Source organism: Myotis davidii, unplaced genomic scaffold, assembly GCF_000327345.1.
Source record: "Myotis davidii unplaced genomic scaffold, ASM32734v1 scaffold131, whole genome shotgun sequence".
In the NCBI taxonomy this organism is placed as follows: Eukaryota; Metazoa; Chordata; class Mammalia; order Chiroptera; family Vespertilionidae; genus Myotis; species Myotis davidii.
The window spans coordinates 460,031-479,485 of NW_006282815.1; the positions used below are offsets into that span (position 1 = coordinate 460,031).

At 52.4% G+C, this 19,455-nt stretch overlaps 1 protein-coding gene across 3 annotated transcripts in view; it reads left to right on the forward strand.

The window, feature by feature from the left end:
* PML (promyelocytic leukemia) overlaps positions 1-17,055 on the forward strand; it is a 46,641-nt gene extending 29,586 nt beyond the window's left edge. Inside the window, exons 5-9 of one of the 3 annotated variants that reach the window (XM_006753242.2) lie at positions 2,178-2,306; positions 2,643-2,895; positions 3,923-3,975; positions 13,280-13,430; positions 14,671-17,055. In XM_006753242.2, coding sequence (XP_006753305.1) covers positions 2,178-2,306; positions 2,643-2,895; positions 3,923-3,975; positions 13,280-13,430; positions 14,671-15,449 — 1,365 coding nt within the window. In that variant the 3' untranslated portion in view covers positions 15,450-17,055. Of the gene's footprint in view, positions 1-2,177; positions 2,307-2,642; positions 2,896-3,922; positions 3,976-4,539; positions 5,721-13,279; positions 13,431-14,670 lie in introns of those variants that run through there. The other 2 variants (XM_006753244.2, XM_006753243.2) reach the window with 2 other exon arrangements.
* The last annotated feature ends 2,400 nt before the right edge of the window (positions 17,056-19,455 follow it).

A 19,455-nucleotide genomic window follows, 5' to 3' on the forward strand; every position in this document is an offset into this window, starting at 1 on the left:
AGCCCTGCCTGGCTCCGGTCCGGTACACGTCACGTGGCCCCCTTGTACTGGGCCTTCCCTGTCTACCCCAGCCTGGGTTTGGCCAGATCATCGCTGGTGTCCTCTGAGAGTAGGCCTGGCCACATCTTTCCCCACACAGGAGGGGCAAAGCTTGTCCCAACTAGGAAAGTATCCGGGCCTTATAATCTCATGGTCGGTCACCTGGCTTTTCCAATGCAGCTCTACTTGATGAAGGGCCCCTCTGCTGCGATGGAATGCCTTGCTTTCACTCTGTGGACAGACTGCGTGCTCCTGACTGATGATCATCACATAGAATTTGAAGCACCAGTGGTCAGGAGTGTGGGCCTCTCCTTTCAAAGGAGCACTTCCCATGTAACTCACTCATTTTTAACCAGCCGTTCAGTTTCACACAGTAGGGAAGGGTGGCAGGAGGGATGTAAAGGAGACAGAGACTGAAGAAAAGCGAGTTGCGCGGGCACTGGAAGGGAACTTTCATTTCACAGCACTGTTCAAACCCTAGTCCGGGCCCCTATTAGCTCTGTGACCGTAGGAAATAACTTCCCCTCTCTTGTGCTTCAGTTTCCTTCTCTGTAGATTTGTGGTAATCATAGGGTGGTACTTACCTCTTGTTTTAAAACTATGTTTTTATTGTGGTAAAATTCACGTAAGGAAACTATTTTATTTTTTTAATCTTTACTATTGAAAATATTACATATGTCCCGTTTTTCCCCCATTGGCCCCTAGAAAACTATTTTAACCATTTTAAAGTATAAAATTCAGTTACATTTAGTACAGTCACAATCTTTTTTTGTTAATCCTCACCTGAGGATATTTTTCTATTGATTTTTAGAGAGAGTGGAAGAGAGTGAGGGAGGGAGAGAGAAAAAACAACAATACATCAACATGAGAGAGACACATCAATTGGTTGCCTCCTTGACCAGGGTCGGGGATTGACCTACAACCCAGGTACATGCCCCCGACTGGGAATTGAACCCTCAACCATTTGGTACGTGGGCTGATGCTCTAACCACGGAGCCACCAGCCAGGGCTACAATCACAATCTTGTACAACCATCCCAACTATCTAGCTCCAGAATATTTCCATTGCCTAAAAAGGAAACCCTGAAGCCATGAAGCAGTCACTCCCCATTGTGCACACCCCCACCCCCTGGCAACAACCACACTGCTTTCTACATGTATACATTTAGCTATTCTGGATATTTCACATAAATGGAAATATACAATATGTATCCTTCTGTGGCTGGCTTCTTTTCACTCAGCATAATGTGTTCAAGGTTCATTCATGTGTGTGTATCAGAATGTTATTCCTTTTTATGGCTGAATAACACTCCACTGTATGGGTGCGCCACATTTTATTGGCAGACATTTTGGGCTGTTGTGAATAGTGTTTCTGTGAACATTCATATGCAAGTTTTTGTTGAAACATCTGTTCCCTGTTCCTTTGGATACATTTGTAGGAGTAGATTTGTTGAATCATGAAAATTCTGTCAGACTTTCTGAGGAGCTGCCTCTGCTTCATTAGGGATGGGTACATGAAGCACCTGCACTGAGCCTGGCACAGAGCGGCAATAAAACACTGTCAGCACCATCAGGTACTGAGTGCCAGGTGCTCTTTCTAGCATTTTACTTAGTAATGTATGTACTTCATCCACACTGCCTGGGGGGTAGAGAGCATGATTATTCCCATTTACAGAGAGGGCCTGAGGCCCCAGGAGTTTTAAGTGATTTGTCCAAGATGCGTTAGTGGCTATTCTGACACAGGCAGAGTTAAAGCCCCTCGGGCAGAGTGAAGGCCACAGGGAGGCCAGTTTCAGCTCAATAGAAGGGTGTCCTTCCTATTACAACTTGGCTGCTGTAGAGGAACTGGCTCCTGCAGCAGTGAGCATTTTGTCCCTGGAACTGTGTAGGCTAGATGTCGAGCAAGCCTGGAGGAGTTGTTGGGCAGTGATTCCTGGATGCCAGCACCTCAGGGCCATGCGGTACAGACATGGAGGGTGTGGGGAAGACTCCTGGTCCCTAAGGCTTCTAGGCTTTGGACTGAACAGCCTGTACCTATGGCTGGGTGAGGCCTTGGGAATTGGGCTGACCCTAGGCCTAGGTTCCTAGCCCTTATCCTGCTGCATAGTCATTTCTGATTCTCCCTTTCTGACTTTGCAGCCAGCAGGGGCACAGGTGCAGGCCCTGGGGCTGGCTGAGTCTCAACCTGTGGCTGTGGTACAGTCGGTGCCTGGGACACACCCTGTGCCAGTGTACGCCTACTCCATCAAAGACCCCTCCTGTAGAGAGGTAAGTTTTCTGCAGTCCTGCCTCCCCTCCTGAGAGCCCAGATCCCAGCAAGCAGTAAGACGTGGAGTTGAGTGAGAACCCAGACCTTAGTCAGCACCTGCTCTAGGCCCTTTCTTTCCCTCCGCTGCCCTCTACACTAAGCATATGAGCCACTCCCAGGGCAGGCAGAGGTGGTTAGTAGGCAGGGCCAGTGTGCATGGCAACCTGGGAGGACTTTCTGTGTGGAGAGGCAGAGAGGAAGGCCACAGGCCCCAGCCACCCAGGTCTAGGTCTCTGCCCACCACCTTAGGGCCCCTGGAGGCTCCTGACCCGGCACTGTGACTTCCCACTGCACAGGAGGTCTCCAACACAGCCACGCCACAGAAGAGGAGGAAGTCCTGCCAGACCGAGTGCCGCAGGAAGGTTATCAAGATGGAGTCCGAGGAAGAGAAGGAGGCCAGGGTGTCCCTGAGCTCCCCCGAGCAGCCCAGGCCCAGCACCTCCAAGGCAGTCTCCCCACCGCCCGTGGAGGCGTCCCAGAGCCCTGAGAGCCACACCGCAGGAAATGAGGAACTCACCAACCATGAGACTGGCGACTCTGGGGAGGCAGGTAGGGAGGTCAGGGACAGCAGAGGCTGAGGCCTGCATGCTGTTTTCCAGGGGCTGGGTGGGGCCCCTCTTCTGCATCCTGACCCACCCAGGGAGCCCAAAGCCAGCAGCATGCCCTGTGTCCTGTCCTCAGCTGCTACCAGATGGGGCAAGGAGAGCCCACAGTTTGCCTAGGGGGTGAGAGTGCATGTGGTTTATTTCACCATGTGCTTCGCTGGGATTCCAGTGTGGGGAGCACCAGGAGCTGAAGTTCACAGTTCCGTAGCTCCTTCCCCCAACACACTTGTGCAGAACCTAGCACCGTGCCTCTGCACAGCCTGGGTCTCCCCATGAAATGTTTGTTTGGTGGGTGTCTAGCACATTCCCAGAGAGGACTTGAGTAAAGGCCATGGACCCATCTGGTCCCAAATTTTTCTGCAAAGGCTACCGCCTGAGGGCCCTCATTTGTCCTAGATATCTTTCAGGGACACTGCCAAATAGGAAGTCCTTTGGCAAGACTAGAGGTCAACCCTTAGAATTCTGGAATGTTCAAGACAGTCCAGCCTTGTTCTCATTCTAGGTCCTAGCCCGGGCCCTGACCCTGCTCACACACCCAGCTCTAACTGATATTCCTTGCTCACAAATGCTCTTGGTAAATCAAAAGGTTTTAACTAGATATAGGCTATTTTTTAACTGAACATTGTCACAGGTGTGAGAATTGGAATACACCAATGAGCTTCTTTAGGATTACAAAAGGTTCTAACCCAGGTGGTGCTTGTCAGGCCTCCACAGGGAGCAAATGCTGCTCTCAGGGTCAGCAGCTGAATCAGGTATTCACAGACAGGGCCCAGCAGGCAGTCGTGGAAAGCCACTGTGAATAAACAGATCCCATAGGCACACACGGCGAATGTTGGCACCCCCTCTCGCAGGCCACACATCACCCACCCAGTCCACTGGCCAACAAAGGTCCCCACGGGAGAACGGGTTGGGGTGGGTAGGAGCGGGCGTTCCCAGCAGGGCCTGACGCTGCCTCCTCTGCCTTGTTTCAGAGGAGCGCGTTGTGGTGATCAGCAGCTCAGAGGACTCAGATGCTGAAAACTTGGTGAGTGGCCCAGAAGTTTGGCCCGGGATTCCTGCCTCCCCCCATTCCAGGGGACACAACCACAGCAGGTGACTCTCAGACCTGAGCTGTCCTAAGGATAATCTTCAAAGGCCTGTGGGCCTGGACCACTCCAGCCCTCCCTCCAGATGAGGGGCCTTCAGTAACCATATATTCTCTTCTTAACTGCTGATAGAGTGCTTCCTTCCAGAGCTGTCTCTTTTCTGGACTAGGCATTGCCTTTGTTGGGAGCGTCCTTATGTATTTCTGTCCCCTCCTAACAAGGAGGGTGGACACGACTAAGGGCCAATTTGAGGGATTGTAAGGGCACAGGGCAGCACCACGTAGGGCTCACACAAGCAAATTTCACTTCAGGTAAGAAAGAACTTCTTTAAATCCATCCAGTAATGGGACAGTGGCTTGTGGGTTGTGACCCTTCTGTCCCTGAGGTTTGTTAATGGGCAGTCCCCTGTCTAGGGGAAAAGAGGATGTGAACAGAGTGAAAGGTTGGACTGGGTGGCCCCTGAGTCCCTTCCAGCCCTCAATCTGAGGTTCTGTATTGGAAAGTGCTTGGAGCCCATGGAGACCGCTGCGACATACTCCCGGCCAACCCGCCCCCTGCTGAGAGCACTAAGAGCATCCCACACCTGCCGGGCCTCCCGTCTGCCCCGAGGTACATGCCGCTTCCTGGCTTGGCCTCCCCACAATCCCACCACGCAAGTCATCCCTGATGCCACATCTCCCAGCCAGCCTGCCGGGCACCAGGAGCACGCTGCCATCCACCGTGGGATCAGCCACCTGTCTCGCAGGATACAAAGAGCCATCCGCCTTCGTCACATCCACTTGCCACTCAAACCGTATTGTGCCCCCCGATGGACTTGTCCTTCCCCGATGGTCCAAGCCACTACCCTTGCCAATACAGAGCCTCCCAACCATCCTGCCAACCTCCAGGAGTGTCTTGCTTGCCTCCAAAAGCCAGCCATCAACCAACCCCGACTAGTGCAACGGGCAGGGCGGTCTCTTGGCCACTCCCTCCGGGGGTCCTCCCATTTAGCTCAGTGGCTCAACAGCTTCTTTGCTCTTCCTCCCTCCGTTGCTCCCCAGATTGATGCCTCTTTCAGAGGAGGCAGGGCAGGAGGCCAATCACCCCAGACTCTTGGGGCAGGAATTTCTCCCCAAGATTCTGACAGGACTCCTGTAGAGAATCCCCAAATCCAGGAAGTCCCTCCAAATGCAGCCCCATCACTCCTCTCCTCAGAGAGGCCCCCCATGAGCCCAGGTCCCCCTCAGACAAGCCTCTGAGAGCCCAAATTGCCTCCCTCTACAACTGCTGGCCACCAATCTCTTATAACCTTGTGGCCAACACCCACGCCCTGCTCTGCCCCCTCCTCCATCCCTCTGCCCAGCCTAGCCCACACACCTAAAGGCCCTACAAGCAGTAGGCATTCATACGTCTTGGTCAAAGAGTGAACCGAGGAAGGAATGGTTGCATAGACTCTGGGCAAGGAGACTTTAGTCCTTGTTAGTTGAGAGGGCATGACAGATTCAGGCCACCACTCCTCACATGTCTGGGCTTCTGCTCAAGAAAAGAAAGCTGCTTGCGACCTTTGTACCTCCTACTGTCCCTCCCCCTACCCCAGGCCTTTCCACTGGGCTTCTGTCAGTATCTAAGACCATGAGGGCAGGGACTGTGTCAATCCTAGGACCTGGCAGATGTGGCTGCTCAATAAATGTTTGTTGAAAGATCACCCTTGCAAACCCTTCCTCCGTGACCAAGATTCCCCACTGGACTTAGCTTTTGTCACTTCCCTGCCCTGAAACTTGGTTTCCTGTGGGGTTACTCTGTCCCTCTTTCCGCCACATCAGAAGTAGGAGGTGGGGTCAAGGCCCTGTGTCTCCTGGGCTGTTTCCGTCCTACCATCTGATAAGACTGCCTGTGCCTTTGAGGTTCCAGGTCTTAAGGTGAACCCCACTTCCCTAGCTCATATCTGATGTCTTCCTGCTTTCCCCACATACGGAAGATTCTGGCACCTGCCTTCTAAGGTTCCACAGCATCCTCTACCCCAGCCTCTCTGCTCCTTGACCTCTCAGGGGTCTTCACTGCAAGGCCACCCCTGGAACCTCACCATCACTGAACTGTCCATCTCTAAACTGGTCCACTCAAGATTGACCATAGCCTCTGTCCCTTGAGCTTCCCATCGGTAACTTCCAGTACCTCCACTCTCTCCCACCCAGCTCCTCCTGGCCTCCAGTTAGGCCTGCCTTTCACAAACAGCCCTGGTGAGATTCAGTAGGTTGCCTCTGACTGCTACCCAGAGCCGAATTCTGTTGGAGAAAATCAACGGGAGGAAAACCACAAAGGATAGTCAGTCGAAGGCACTCTCCAACCCTCCACCTCAGCTCACTGAACCTCCACAGCCTGAGATCTGGGCCCTCATCCCCAACATCACTCTCGGCAGGTGACCACCCTCGGCCCTAGGAAGACAACAGGAACCTTCAAGTGGCAAGGGAGCCGTTGGCATCTTGCTCTCCAGTATCCAACCACAGATTGACCTGATCCCATCACATTCCTCCCCCTGACCCATTAGGGTGGAGGGACATCCGCCTGTCTGGGACTCCTCTGTCCTGGCCCCAGCACCCCTGCCTCCTTGGGAGCCTACCCTATCTGCCTGTCCTCACCTCCATCTTCAAATACTTCCACTTCCTTAAGAGCCATAACTAAACATGCTGAAGGAAGTCTTCCCATCTCAGAACCTCTTTCCTTACCTCCCTGGGTGTCCCTTGCTCACCCCATTTCCCTGTTCTCCCTCATTGTGCCTGTGGACCCTCCCCCAAGTCCAATGGCCACCTCCAGTTGTTAATCTTGACCAGCATTGGAGCCTCCTGAGAGGCTGCTCCCCTTGGTTCGGGAGGGCTCCCTCCGCTCCCTCCTGCAGCCTGGCTGCTGCTCCTCTCCTTCAAGGTCTCTGTTCCTTTAAATGTTCCGGCTTTGGTTTTGGGCCTTCTTCCCTTTTGGTGTCTATACGTTCCTATAATCTGAGCCAGGCCTGTGTCTTCACTTATAGCCAGAGGCTGTTGAGACCAGCACAGCCAGAGATTCTCCTATAGCTGTACTCACATGTCCCAGAGAGATCTCAAACTCATCTCTTGCTCTGCGTGGTGAATTACGCCATCTGCCCAGTTACACAAGCTGAGACCTCGGAGCTGCCCAGGACCCCACCCCCATCCCCCGACACACACACACACACACACACACCACACACCCTTTCTATTCCTCGCAGCCAATCCATTTTGAGTCTTGTCTTTCCATGTTCTGAAATCTGGGCACTTTTTTCCATCCCATAATCTTGATAAGATTAAAACAAAATTGAGTCTGGGTGGAAGTAGAAGCCTGGGAAGAGGTGATAGAGAAAAGGACTAGATGCCACAGGTCTCCCCAAACTTCTGAGAGTCAAACAGGAACTGATTCCAGCTGTGTGGGTGGTAGGGTATCAGGCTAATCTTCAGCTGTGGGCAAGGAGCCACCTGGTGCCTGAGGGCATTGCAGGTGATGAAGAATTAGCTGCTCTCCTCAGAGACTAGCTCTGGAGGCATGGAGAGAGCCGGAGGACCAATGGCTTTTGTGTAGGTATTCATCAGACACAGTTTTAAAATTAACCATTACAGAAGCCCCAAACCTTTTGAAGAAATTTTAAAAGAAAACAAATGAGGTCCTCCTGGTGCTCTTAGAGCAGTGGTTCTCAACCTTCCTAATGCTGTGACCCTTTAATACAGTTCCTCATGTTGTGGTGACCCCCAATTTCATTGTTTCAAATTGAACATAATTAAAGCATAGTGATTAATCACAAAAACTATGTAATTATATATGTGTTTTCTGATGGACTTAGGCGACCCCTGTGAAAGCGTCATTCGACCCCCAAAGGGGTCGCGACCCACAGGTTGAGAACCGCTGTCCTAGAGTATTTGAAGCAGTTTGGAGAGAGGGAGCAGGGTGACATTCCCTGGGTCCTCTGGGCTCCTGCATTCCATGCCCTTTCCTCTCCATGGCCTTTCTCACCTTCCAGTGACAGTTGTGGAATACAGACCTGCTAATATGCCACATCTTCCCAGTGTAACAGGGCGTGTAAGCACCCTCCCCCTTTCCTTGGGCTGTAGGTGTGTCAGTTGCTGCAATGTAGACCTGTCTGGAGGCTCTGGTGCAGGCCTGCTGGCTTGGGGAGAGACTGAGTGAATGGGAGACTGCTCTGAAAGTGGCCTCGCCCCTTCCGATGAGGCAGTAGTTGGGTGGAGGGGCGAGACCCAGGCTTGGTGGTGGACATCTGGGGTCAGCAGTGCCTCTGCCATGGGCCCTGTGTTAGGACCCAAAGCAGAAAAAAAATGGGTGTTCTCACTACTCTGGTGACAGATGATTGGCCTCAGGGCCTGGCATCAGGAAGACTAAGTGGAAGCGGTAGGGGGCCTATCGAGGAGGAGGGGCTGTGTCAGAAGTGGCAGTGAAAGGGAGGCCTGTGGGGAGCAGCTGATCCAGGGGAGGGACAGTGATGCTGGTGAGTGTGTATCAGAAAAATAGGTGCTCCTCTGGGAAGATGTGAGCCGTGTCCCCTGAGGGACAGCAGCAGCCGGCAGAGGGGTTGGAACAGTGGGCATGGGGGCCACAGGTGAGCTAACTAGGTGGGCCCATTTACAGATACAGGTGAAGCATCTCTGGGGCCTTTCAGACTTTTCAAGAAAGATCTGGGGTTTTGTATCTGCAAAAACTAGCAGTGCATGTCTTGCCAAGCTGATCCCTACTGTTGCTTAAGCTTGGCTGCTGAGAAAGTCCTTCGGGAGCTGGGGACTCTTGATAAGCAATAATGTCAGGTACTAGGCAGTTATCTTCTGGTTACAAGATGCTGAATCTCAAAGGGTTTGGCTCCTATCTGGCTGATGACCAAACATGGACAATCCTTCTCAACCCTGCCTGACACTTGATCACTTGGGGTTTTACCAATGACAGATTCCTAGGTCCCATCCACAGAGACCCTAATTGAATTGGTCTGGGATGGAGCCTGGGCATCAAGAGTCTGTTAAGCTGCTAATGCAGAGCCAAAGGAGAGCACCCTGAAGGAGGTGGGGGATTCAGTTGTCAGAGAAGTGCTGCTAAGATGTGTGTGTATCAGTCTTGAATGGAGGTGACACATACCTCCTGGGATACTACCCAGAAGGGGAGAAGAGAACTGGATCAGGAAACACAGTCCATTAGCCAAGTATAATAAAAAAATAAATTCCTGTATTTCTTTGCATCTTTCAAAGGGATCCAACTCAAAACACATAGCAGCACTTTTTAAATTCCTCTTCTCTCAGCTGTCATTTCCCACTCCCTAGGTCAGGCGTGGGCAAACTACGGCCCATTTGAAATGAATAAAACTAAAAACAAAAAAAGATCGTACCCTTTTATGTAATGATGTTTACTTTGAATTTATATTAGTTCACACAAACACTCCATCCATGCTTTTGTTCCAGCCCTCCGGTCCAGTTTAAGAACCCATTGTGGCCCTCGAGTCAAAAAGTTTGCCCACCCCTGCTCTAGGTCCTCAAAGTGTTTTCCCCATCGCTCACTTTCTAGTCCTCACACAGGCACTCTCACCTGTCCCCACTTCATTTCTGCCCCCATTCCTTTCCCAGCCAAGAAACCTCAGCTTTTACCAAGGAAAGGCCCTTTCCTGGCTTCTTGGGTTCTGTTTTCATGCACTGTCCCTCTCTGTTCCCCCATCCACTCAATTATGCTGATTGAGGAATAGGTTGAGGTGTGTGGGGTGGGACATGAGGGTGTTCCTTAGTGAGCAGGGGTAGAAAGGTATTTTGTGTCTGGGCCTCTATATGCTGATTGCCCTTTAAAAAGTCTTTTTAAATGTGCCGGTACTTCCCAGGGTGGGGGAATTGAGTTTACAGATGGCCGGAGTTCAGTGGAAGTTGTTCCCATGAGAGCAGCCCCACAGAAAAGCCATACTTTATGGAAGTCCCCAAGGGCAAGAGGCACGTGGGAGCAGGAGGAATTGGGGCTGGGAGATCCAGCTTTACTCCATTGACAAGCTCAGCAGAAGGGAGCTGGTGCCCTTTCATTAGGGAAGCCTGCAGGGTCTTCTGTAAATTCAGACAGGACATTCCATGACTGTAAAAGAAAGTGACCCAGGACAATGGCAGGCTGGCTCTAAAAATGAGGTTCTGATGGCCATCATAAGTGACCCCCCTATAAAGATGGGGGAGCAGGCCCAAAGATGCAGTATGCTGCTCTCCAGGGAGCTTAGCTGGAAGAAATATCCTAAAGAAATATTCTGGCTCTACGGCCTGAAGAGACACCACAGAAGGAAGGAGGCAGGTGGAAGCCCTCAGGGCCACTGCATGTTTGGAGCCAAAAGAAGGCAGAAGAGAAAGCCTAGTGTATCATGTCAGTGGTTGGCAGAGAGGATTCAGGCAAGGGAATGGACCTGCAGATATTAGTAAGAGAGCTGAGGCCAAGGCGAGAACATAGCAAGGGGAGTTCAGCTCTCCACCAGCTATCAACTTCAAGGAAGATTCTGTAGAAGACTCCTTACAAGGGAGGGAGGAGGCCAGGACATGAGACAAGAGTCAGAGCCAGTTGTGTAAAACTAGGGGCCCAGTGCACGAATTCGTGAACCTTAAAAGGAACTGTGGGCTGCGAGGCACAGGGATGGTTCTCGGCCCATCCTCCATGCCCCCACCCAGCCCCTCCTGCTACGGCCCCTGGTCCCCTGTCTGCTGGCAGCTTCGCTCCTGCCACCACCATTCCCATGTGCTGACGGCACTGGCCCCACTCACACCTGCTGATGGTGTGGAGTGACTGGGGCCAGCTCCAGCAGAGGGTAGGAGTGGGGCTGGTGCTGGCTGTGTGTGCGAGCGGGACCATGGGCAGCAGCAGGTGTGAGAGGTGGCTGCCGGCTCCAGTCACTCCTCAGGAGCAGAGGGAGATGGAGAAGCCCTGAGGGGTGATGGGGGCCGGAAGGCACTACTTGCACCCGCTGACTATGCCAAACGATCAGGGCCAGTGCTGGGCACTGGTAGCAGGTGCGAGTGGAGGCTCTGGCACCAGCAGCAGGTGTGAGCGGGGCTGGCGTCAGCAGCAGGTACAAGCACTGGGTGGGACGGTGACATACAGGAGCAAAGAATTTTCAGTAACCACCAGAGCTCGCCCCCATGATAGTGACTAGTGCCCCGCCTTGGTCCGGTGCCCCCACTTACCTGCTCCACCATCCCACTGTGGCCAATGCCCCCATGTTCCATGCTCTGCTGCCTGCTGCCGACACCCACCATGTTCCACACGCACCCGCCGGTGGTCAGCGCTCATCATAGTGACCGGTTGTTCGGTTGTTCCACTGTTCGGTCTATTTGCATATTAGGTTTTTATATGTATAGATTAGCCTTGGACATGTGGCAGATTCAAGATACCAATATGCAAGGCATTTGACAAAGTCTCTTATTAGGACCTTCTGTCGAAAGTCCAGGAACTCAGGCTTCTCTAAGTAAAACTAGCTCTGGATGGATTTCTACTGAATATTTCTATCACTGACTGGGAGGAAATTGGTGATGAGTGTGGGGTAGAGCTATGAAATGTAAACAAAAGTAAAAATTAGCCACTCCTAGGAATATCCAGCACATGTTAGCTGTAGTTAACAATGACTTAGCTTTTGGTTGAATTTTTATTCATTAAATGTTTCACCTGGAGAGTAGAAGGGCCTAGGACAGTGGTTCTCAACCTTGGCTGCACATTAGAATCACCTGGGAATCTTCTTAAAATCCTGATTTCTGGGCCTCATCCTCCGGAAATTCTGTTTCTTTGTTATGGGGTGGGGCCATAACATTAGTAACAAAGAAACAGAATTTCCGGAGGATGAGGCCCAGAAATGAGGATTTTAAAAAGATTCCCAGGTGATTCTAATGTGCAGCCAAGGTTGAGAGCCACTGGCCTAGGAGAATGTGCTAATTATCTTCCATGGACATTAGTCAGAGCCAGGGTTCATATAGGCCTCAGATAGTCGCAAGTGAAGCCAACTCCATCAGCCAGCCAGTGGCAGTCCATAGAAGGAAAGACCAAGGCCTGCTCTGACCTGTGTCCCAGCAGTTCCCGCAGCCAGCCCCGGGCGCCTGCCATGCCCTTCCCTCCGGGTCTCTGGCTGATGTCCATAGGTGGCTTTCACAGGAGGTTCTGAGCAGGCCACCAAAGACAACATCTGGGTTTGGCAGCTGCGCAGATAACGAGCAATTAACTCTACATCATGAGAGAACACTTCTCCCTCTGTAGCCCCAGCCCCTTGGAAGCTGGAGCCCTTCCCGAACTTCACCAGAGACCTTCCAAATTTTTCTTGCCCCTTCCAACCTGTGCTCACCCCGGACGAGCCTCAGGCTTCCCTAAGCCGCCAGCTCCTGGTTGCTGTCTGGCAGCCTCTAGGTTCTGAGTTTTATCCCTCCACTGCTCTCAGTGCCGGGCTCTCTGTGTCTACCTAGGTGTGTGTCCTAGAAGCTAAGCCAGGGGTCCTCGAACTTTTTAAACAGGGGGCCAGTTCACTGTTCCTCAGACGGTTGGAGGGCCAGACTATAGTTTAAAAAAAAAGTATGAACAAATTCCTATACACACTGCACATACCTTATTTTGAAGTAAAAAAACAAAATGGGAACAAATACAATATTTGCATTTGCATGTGGCCCGCAGGCCGTAGTTTGAGGACCCCTGAGCTAAGCAGTCCTCCTCCTCCCCTTTGCATAGGACACTGATACCTCAAAGGGCTTTTGGAACAAGAAAAGCCAGGCTCCTGGCCCCTTCCAGAGAGACATCTGGGGTTCAAGATAAGACTCTTTCCTCCTGTCCCCAGTTTGTGTTTCTTCTGAGTCTGCTCAGAGATCAACTGAGAAGCAGGCACCTTGAGCTGTACCCACATAACACTGGTCCCGCTCCCAAGCCTCCACACCCCCCACACACACTTGTGTTAATATAGGTTCACAAATTCACATCTCTCCATGCATACCTAGATGTACACACACTTGCCCACATGATCTCATCCTCTTATCCCTCCTCATTAATGCATGTGCACTGGCTAAAACACAGCCTGCACAAGTGCACTGTGTACTCACCTAGGCACACACCTTCCCTTCCACAATAACATGCCTTTGGTCATGTGCATGCAGATGCCCAACTTGCTCATGTTCGCACACGTGTGACTATACACATCTGCTTACCAGCACATGCTCCCATGACCAATATGCTCCCTCTCACCCTCCGGACCCCTGACCTGTTGGTTTTTCTGTATTGCAGTCCTTCCGAGAGCTGGATGACAGCAGCAGCGAGTCCAGTGACCTTCAGCTGGAGGGCACCAACTCCCTCAGGGTCCTGGATGAGAGCCTCACAGACCTCCAATCAGAAGTCAGGCCCCTGGTTTTCTTTGACCTCAAGATTGACAATGAAAGTGGGTTCTCTAATGACCATTCCCACCCCTTTCTAACTTAGTCTCTAAGTCCCCAAGATAAGTACAAGCAGAGCCATCTGCAGGGTCCAGGAGAGCCCTGAGCTCTGGCCAATGACCACAGCCAGAGAGGGGAGAGCGAGTGCGTACTGCATCTCCCCTGGGACCCCCAGTGCCCGCTCCGTTGTTTGAATGAGGACAGCTGCCTTGACCAGTGCCTGAAAGTGTGAGGCAAGCGCCTCTAGGAGCTCACCTCTGAGGAGTGCTTCTCTTCCTTGGAGAGCCTTGGGAAGACACCTCTAAACAGAACCCAGTGTTTGTAGAAAATCACTGCTATGAGACCAGCAATTCAAGCCAGGCATTGGGCTGTGATTGCACATTTCTAGGTATAAGACCCATTCCACAGGGGGCTGCAGAGGGAGGCCAACAGAGCTGAAGTCACAGAGAGATATGACTTCTCTCCCAGAAGCCCCTCAACTCCTATAGTATTTGCTGAGGCCCTGCCTTATGGCACAGTCTCAGCCTGGGGCTAGCCCAGCCAGCCAGAAGCAGCGGGTGTTCCCGCAGGACAGGGCAGTCACTCACAGACCTCACAAGAGGCTCTGGGCCACACTCTGAGTGCAGTAGATTGGGCAGGTGTGTTGTATGTCTCAGAGCTCCAACTGGCTGGGAGCCTTAGCTAAGTGATTGGTGGGACTGGAGGCCAAGGGTAGGAAGTGGAGGGCTAAGTAGAAACTGTGCAAGTCTCGAGGGTAGTGGGGTGAAGCTGACAGAAGAGAGACAGGAGGGGCCTGGATCTAAAGGGTTTGGTGAACTCGGAGGCAGGTGGCAGGGGAGCGGGGAACTGGACTTCCAGCCAGTGAGCAAGGCCTTTGAGGGCAGCAGACCTCCTCCCAGCCTCTGCCTGCCTGAAGGCTGCTCTCTGTCCACTTCCCTCATATCTGCAGTGTGCAGTCAGCAGCTTCCCCTTGGGTTCCCCCAGGGGTTCTCCCAGCCTCTGCCTGCCTCAGTCTGACCTCAAGATTGACAATGAAAGTGGGCTCTCTAATGACCATTAGAGAAGACTTGAATCTTCAGAGCTTGGGGCATAGTTGCAAATGTTTGAAGGCTGATGTTTGGTTCCTGACAGCAGACCCCAAGGTGGGGTCTCTGGATAGTGGGTCAGCAGCCCTGGAGGTCCCCCAATCCCTCCCAGTGCCTCCCATGTCCCTAGGACCTCATCCTGCCCTTCTCTCCTGCCCAGCCCAGAAGATTAGGCAGCTGGCAGCCGTGAACCAGGAGAGCAAATTCCGAGTGCTCATCCAGCCAGAGGCCTTAAGCATCCACTCCAAGGCGGTCTCCCTGGAGGTGGGGCTACAGCACTTCCTCTGCTTCCTGAGCTCCATGTGCCGTCCCATCCTGGCCTGCTATAAGCTGTGGGGGCCCAGCCTCCCCAATTTCTTCCGGGCCTTGGAAGACATGAACAAGCTTTGCGAGTTCCAGGAGGCCATCTCCGGCTTCCTGGCCACTCTGCCCCTCATCCAGGAGCGAGTGCCCCAGGCCAGCAGCTTCAAACTCAAGAGTTTGGCCAAGACCTACCTGGCAAGAAACATGAGTGAACACAGTGCCCTGGCGGCTGTGCTGACCATGCGTGACCTGTGCCGTCTCCTTGAAGTCTCCCCGGGACCCCAGCTGGCCCAGCACATATACTCCTTCAGCAGCCTGCAGTGCTTCGGATCCCTGCAGCCCCTGGTGCAGGCAGCCGTCCTGCCCCGGGCCGAGGCCCGCCTCCTGGCCCTCCACAACGTGAGCTTCACGGAGCTGTTGACTGCACACTGTCAAGACCCACAGGGGGGCTTGAAGAAGTACAGCCGGTATCTACAGGCCACCTCATCGCCCCCTGCACGGCCTGCTCTCAACTTTCAAGCTATGAGTACCTACTTCAAAAGCCTGTTGGAGGGGCCAGCCTTGGCAGTGGGAGAAGGCATCTCTACCCCTCTTGCTAGCCACAGCTTGGCCCAAAGGGCTCCCCAGCACAGCTGAGATGAGGGAATGACTGGCTTGGAATCTCTGGGGACAGAGAGGGATGTTGTCCCTCAGCCAGGCCCTGCCCATCACAGCATCCCCAGAACCTGGTCCCTAATACTCAGCTGACATTTGGTCCAGAATTAGGTCTTGTTCTCTGGGACCAAACTCCCCTTCTCTAAAAATCCTACAGAGAAGGTTCCAAGGCCAAGCAGCCACCCCCTGGAGCTACCAGATCCCTGATGCACCAGTGAGTTAACTCACCAGGCCGTTGGCCCCTCCCTTGCAGGAGCCAGAACCAGGGAGGTCCTGGGTGAAGAAAGCAGGGCCTCGGCTAAGTGGCCTCCAGCTTGCCCCCCCCCCCCCCCCAGCTTGCCACTTTCTGTTCCTGCAGCTCCTCCCTGACTCCCAGCCACTGCCCAGGGGACCTGCCAACAGCTCCCATGGACACCACCTGCAACACCAGTGGCCCCACAGGTACTCAAAGTGCCTTTCAAACTAAACTGCCCCTCAGGAGCTTGGGTTCTCCCAGCCTCAGCCTGGAAGCCGGCCCTCTGTCCACTTCCCACATATCTGCAGAGACAGAAGCTGCTGTGCCATGCCTGTCCCCACTTCCCTCCACACTAGCTTCCTTCCTCTTGGCCACAGAAACACTCCCCTTAGTCCAGGCTTTGCCCTTTGGTCCTCAGGCTACTGACCCCTCTCAGCATGGCCCTTGGCCATGTCTGCAGAACAGGACTGGACTCTGGGTGGCACCCAGCAAGCTGTTTAGTGTAGCAGGCTGTCCAGGGGATGCCGATGCCGGCTGAGTTCCAGGACCATTGCTGTGCGGACTGCACTTCAAAGGAAAAGCTGTGTGGAGCAGCAGAGCAAGTCCCAACCTGGGATAAGGTCTCTTCCTGAGTCCCCTTGTCCCCACCCGTAAAATGCCTGGTTGGTCTGGATGGTCCGAGTCCCATTCAACCCTGCCATTCTGGGATTTTAAGAATGGGCAGCATGCCACTAGGCAGCAGACAGGTGGCTTCATTCTTGAAGCCTAGCCCCCAAGCCTAAGCTAAGGTTCCCGGCCTGCGGGCACAGCAGAGGTCAGCAGCACACTAGCAGGTCAGAGCCATCCCTTCTGACTGGCAGAACCAGTGTCCCCTCCCCTTCCCATCCCTGTTCCTCGATTTTTGCTACTGGGATGCAGTCCAGACCCCAGCTTCCATGGGCTCAGCTTTCACAAAGGTGAAGTCTGTGTGCGCACACCTCAGCCCCCGTCTTGTGGGTACCCTGAAAACCCATTAAGGGATTACATAGAAACTTGCTACAACAGCGAGAGCACTGGTTCTACCAGTGAATTCTGATGCATTTAAAATAGGTGCTGCCTCTGAAGCTTGGCAGAAACAGACTGATGGGAAGAGGGGAGGAGGGGCCTGGGGCCCTGGGTGGGCTGTGATGCCATCGTCTTGGCAGCCACAAGGCAGCCTAGGCCTGGACTGAGCAGTGCTCAACTATCCTAGTGCAAGCCCAGCCCCACAATGCCTGCTACCTTCAGATGCATTTCATCACAGCTTTTATAATAAAGTCTGATCTGCCCTCTCCACTTTCACAGCCTTTAATAAAGACTTGAATCTTCAAAGCCTCATGCTGCTCACCCTGAAGTCACTGAGCAGCATCCTGCCTGGTGAAGGGGGTGCTTCCAGGCCTCAGGGAACTCTTCTTTGTAGGGACCTTTCAGGACTTAGCAGAGCAGAAGGCCCCATGTTGCTCACTGCTAAGGGCCTCACAGATGTGAACCCCCTATTCCAAGTGGGGAAACGAGCATGGACCTGCCCAGGATTATCCCCAAAGGGGAGAGCCATGTCGGGGGAATGAAGTGCCAGCTTCAAGGATTACTCCTAGAGGAAGTCAGGAGCCAGACACCAAGGTCTGTTGGAATCTCACCTCAGCCCTCTGCTGGATAATCTTGTCCCCTGTCTGTGTCAGAGCCACAGGTGGTAAAACCCTTGGCAGGTAGGGGAGGCCCAGGATATTAGCAATGTGTGACCAATGCGTTGCTGTCTTGGGTGTCAGATTAGTACCTGCAGGGATTACCGTGGCACAGGCAATGTAGGTAGTAACTCTCCCCTGACCTGGGTGAGCAGCCAAGTAATGAGATTTGGTCACTGTCACCATCCTTAACCCCACCTCCCTGTCCCAGGTACCCAGATTCCAGTCCTGAAGTTTTCAATCTCCAAGAGCAAGCACAAACATGCACCCGTGCTTCATTTTTGAATTCTATCTGGTCTATCCATGTCAGCTAGCCGTGAGTCTGCTGGGCTAGAGGTTAGAACACCGAGTTTCAATCCTAGTAGCCTATGACTGGTCTGGTACGTCAGGCGCTGACTCTGTAAAATGGGGTAGAGGTCATTTTCACCTAATAGGATGTTTGTGAATCAGTGAGAAATGTTTGTGAAAACAGCTCTTTAATATGTGAAGAATCACCAAATGTAAGATCTTATTTTAGACAACTTAGATGACCATGTTATTACTTTATAAGTTAGAAAAAGAAAGAGATATTAGAGCTCAGCAAGAAAAAGTACATGGGCTTGTCTCCACAGGGATGAAGAACAAGATCTGGGACAGAGAGTTGTCTGTCAGACCCTGGGTCTGAGGGAGCTATGAAGGTGAGCGGGGGAGTCCACCTTGAAATGGCTAAACAGTAGCTGTCTCTGTGTCCCCAGTACACCCAGATGGGAGAATTCAGCCACATAGACCTGGAGCTGAAAGCAGACATCCTGTGACAGCTCAGCACTGCTCCAGTGCCTCCTCCTGAGACCCAAGGGCTCACTCACATCCAAGAAAGGTCACTTAAAAATGTGCCTTGCCGAGACCGGTTTGGCTCAGTGGATAGAGCGTCGGCCTGCGGACTGAAAGGTCCCAGGTTCGATTCTGGTCAAGGGCATGTACCTGGGTTGCGGGCACATCCCCAGTGGGAGGTGTGCAGGAGGTGGCTGATCGATGTCTCTCTCTCATCGATGTTTCTGATTCTCTATCTCTCTCCCTTCCTCTCTGTAAAAAATCAATAAAATATATTTTTAAAAAAAATGTGCCTTAACTCCAACCTTACACTCTTACCTGCATAACACCTAGCTGCTACCTGATGCCGGGCCCTGTTGTGCTCCCGCCCTACCCCTCCCTCATCCAGCCAGCACTGGCCTGCCTCACTCCCATTCTTTTTTTTTTAAATATATTTTATTGATTTTTTTACAGAGAGGGATAGAGAGTGGGAAAGATCAATGAAAGAGACACATCCTGCACACCCCCCACTGGGGATGTGCCCGCAACCAAGGTACATGCCCTTGACCAGAATCAAACCTGGGACCTTTGAATCCGCAGGCCGACGCTCCATCCACTGAGCCAAACCGGTCAGGGCCTCACTTCCATTCTTATTCCTACCCTAGCCTCACCCTGACCCCTAGTCCCAACCCTGACAATACCATACCTCAGAGGTTATCCTGCACCCTAAACCTCCCAGCAGATCCAGCCCCTGCCCTGCTCCTGCCTCCTCTGACTTCAGACTTATCTCTACCCCACCCCAAGTGCCCCAGCCCCTACACCTAGAATAAGAGGATCCTTTCTCACCTTTCTTTTTTTAAAATTTATCATTATTGTTGAAAGTATTATAGATGTCCCCACCTTTTTCCCCATTGACCCTCTTCACCCCACACATACCTCTCCCGCACTATTGTCTGTGTATCATAACTTCCTTGGTTAATATCTCCCCACCCACTCCCTTGCCTCTGAAACTCGTCAGCCTGTTCCATTGTTCTATGTCTCTGGATCTATTTTGTTCATCAATTTATTTTGTTCATTAGAATCCACATATGAGTGAGATCATGTGATACTTGTATCTCTGACTGACTTATTTCACTTAGCATGATACTCTCCAGGTCCCTCCGTGCTGTCTCAAAGGGTAAGAGATACTTCTTTTTTTTTTACAGCTGCATAGGATTCCATGGTGTAACTGTCCCACAGCTTTTTTGTACACTCATCTACTGGT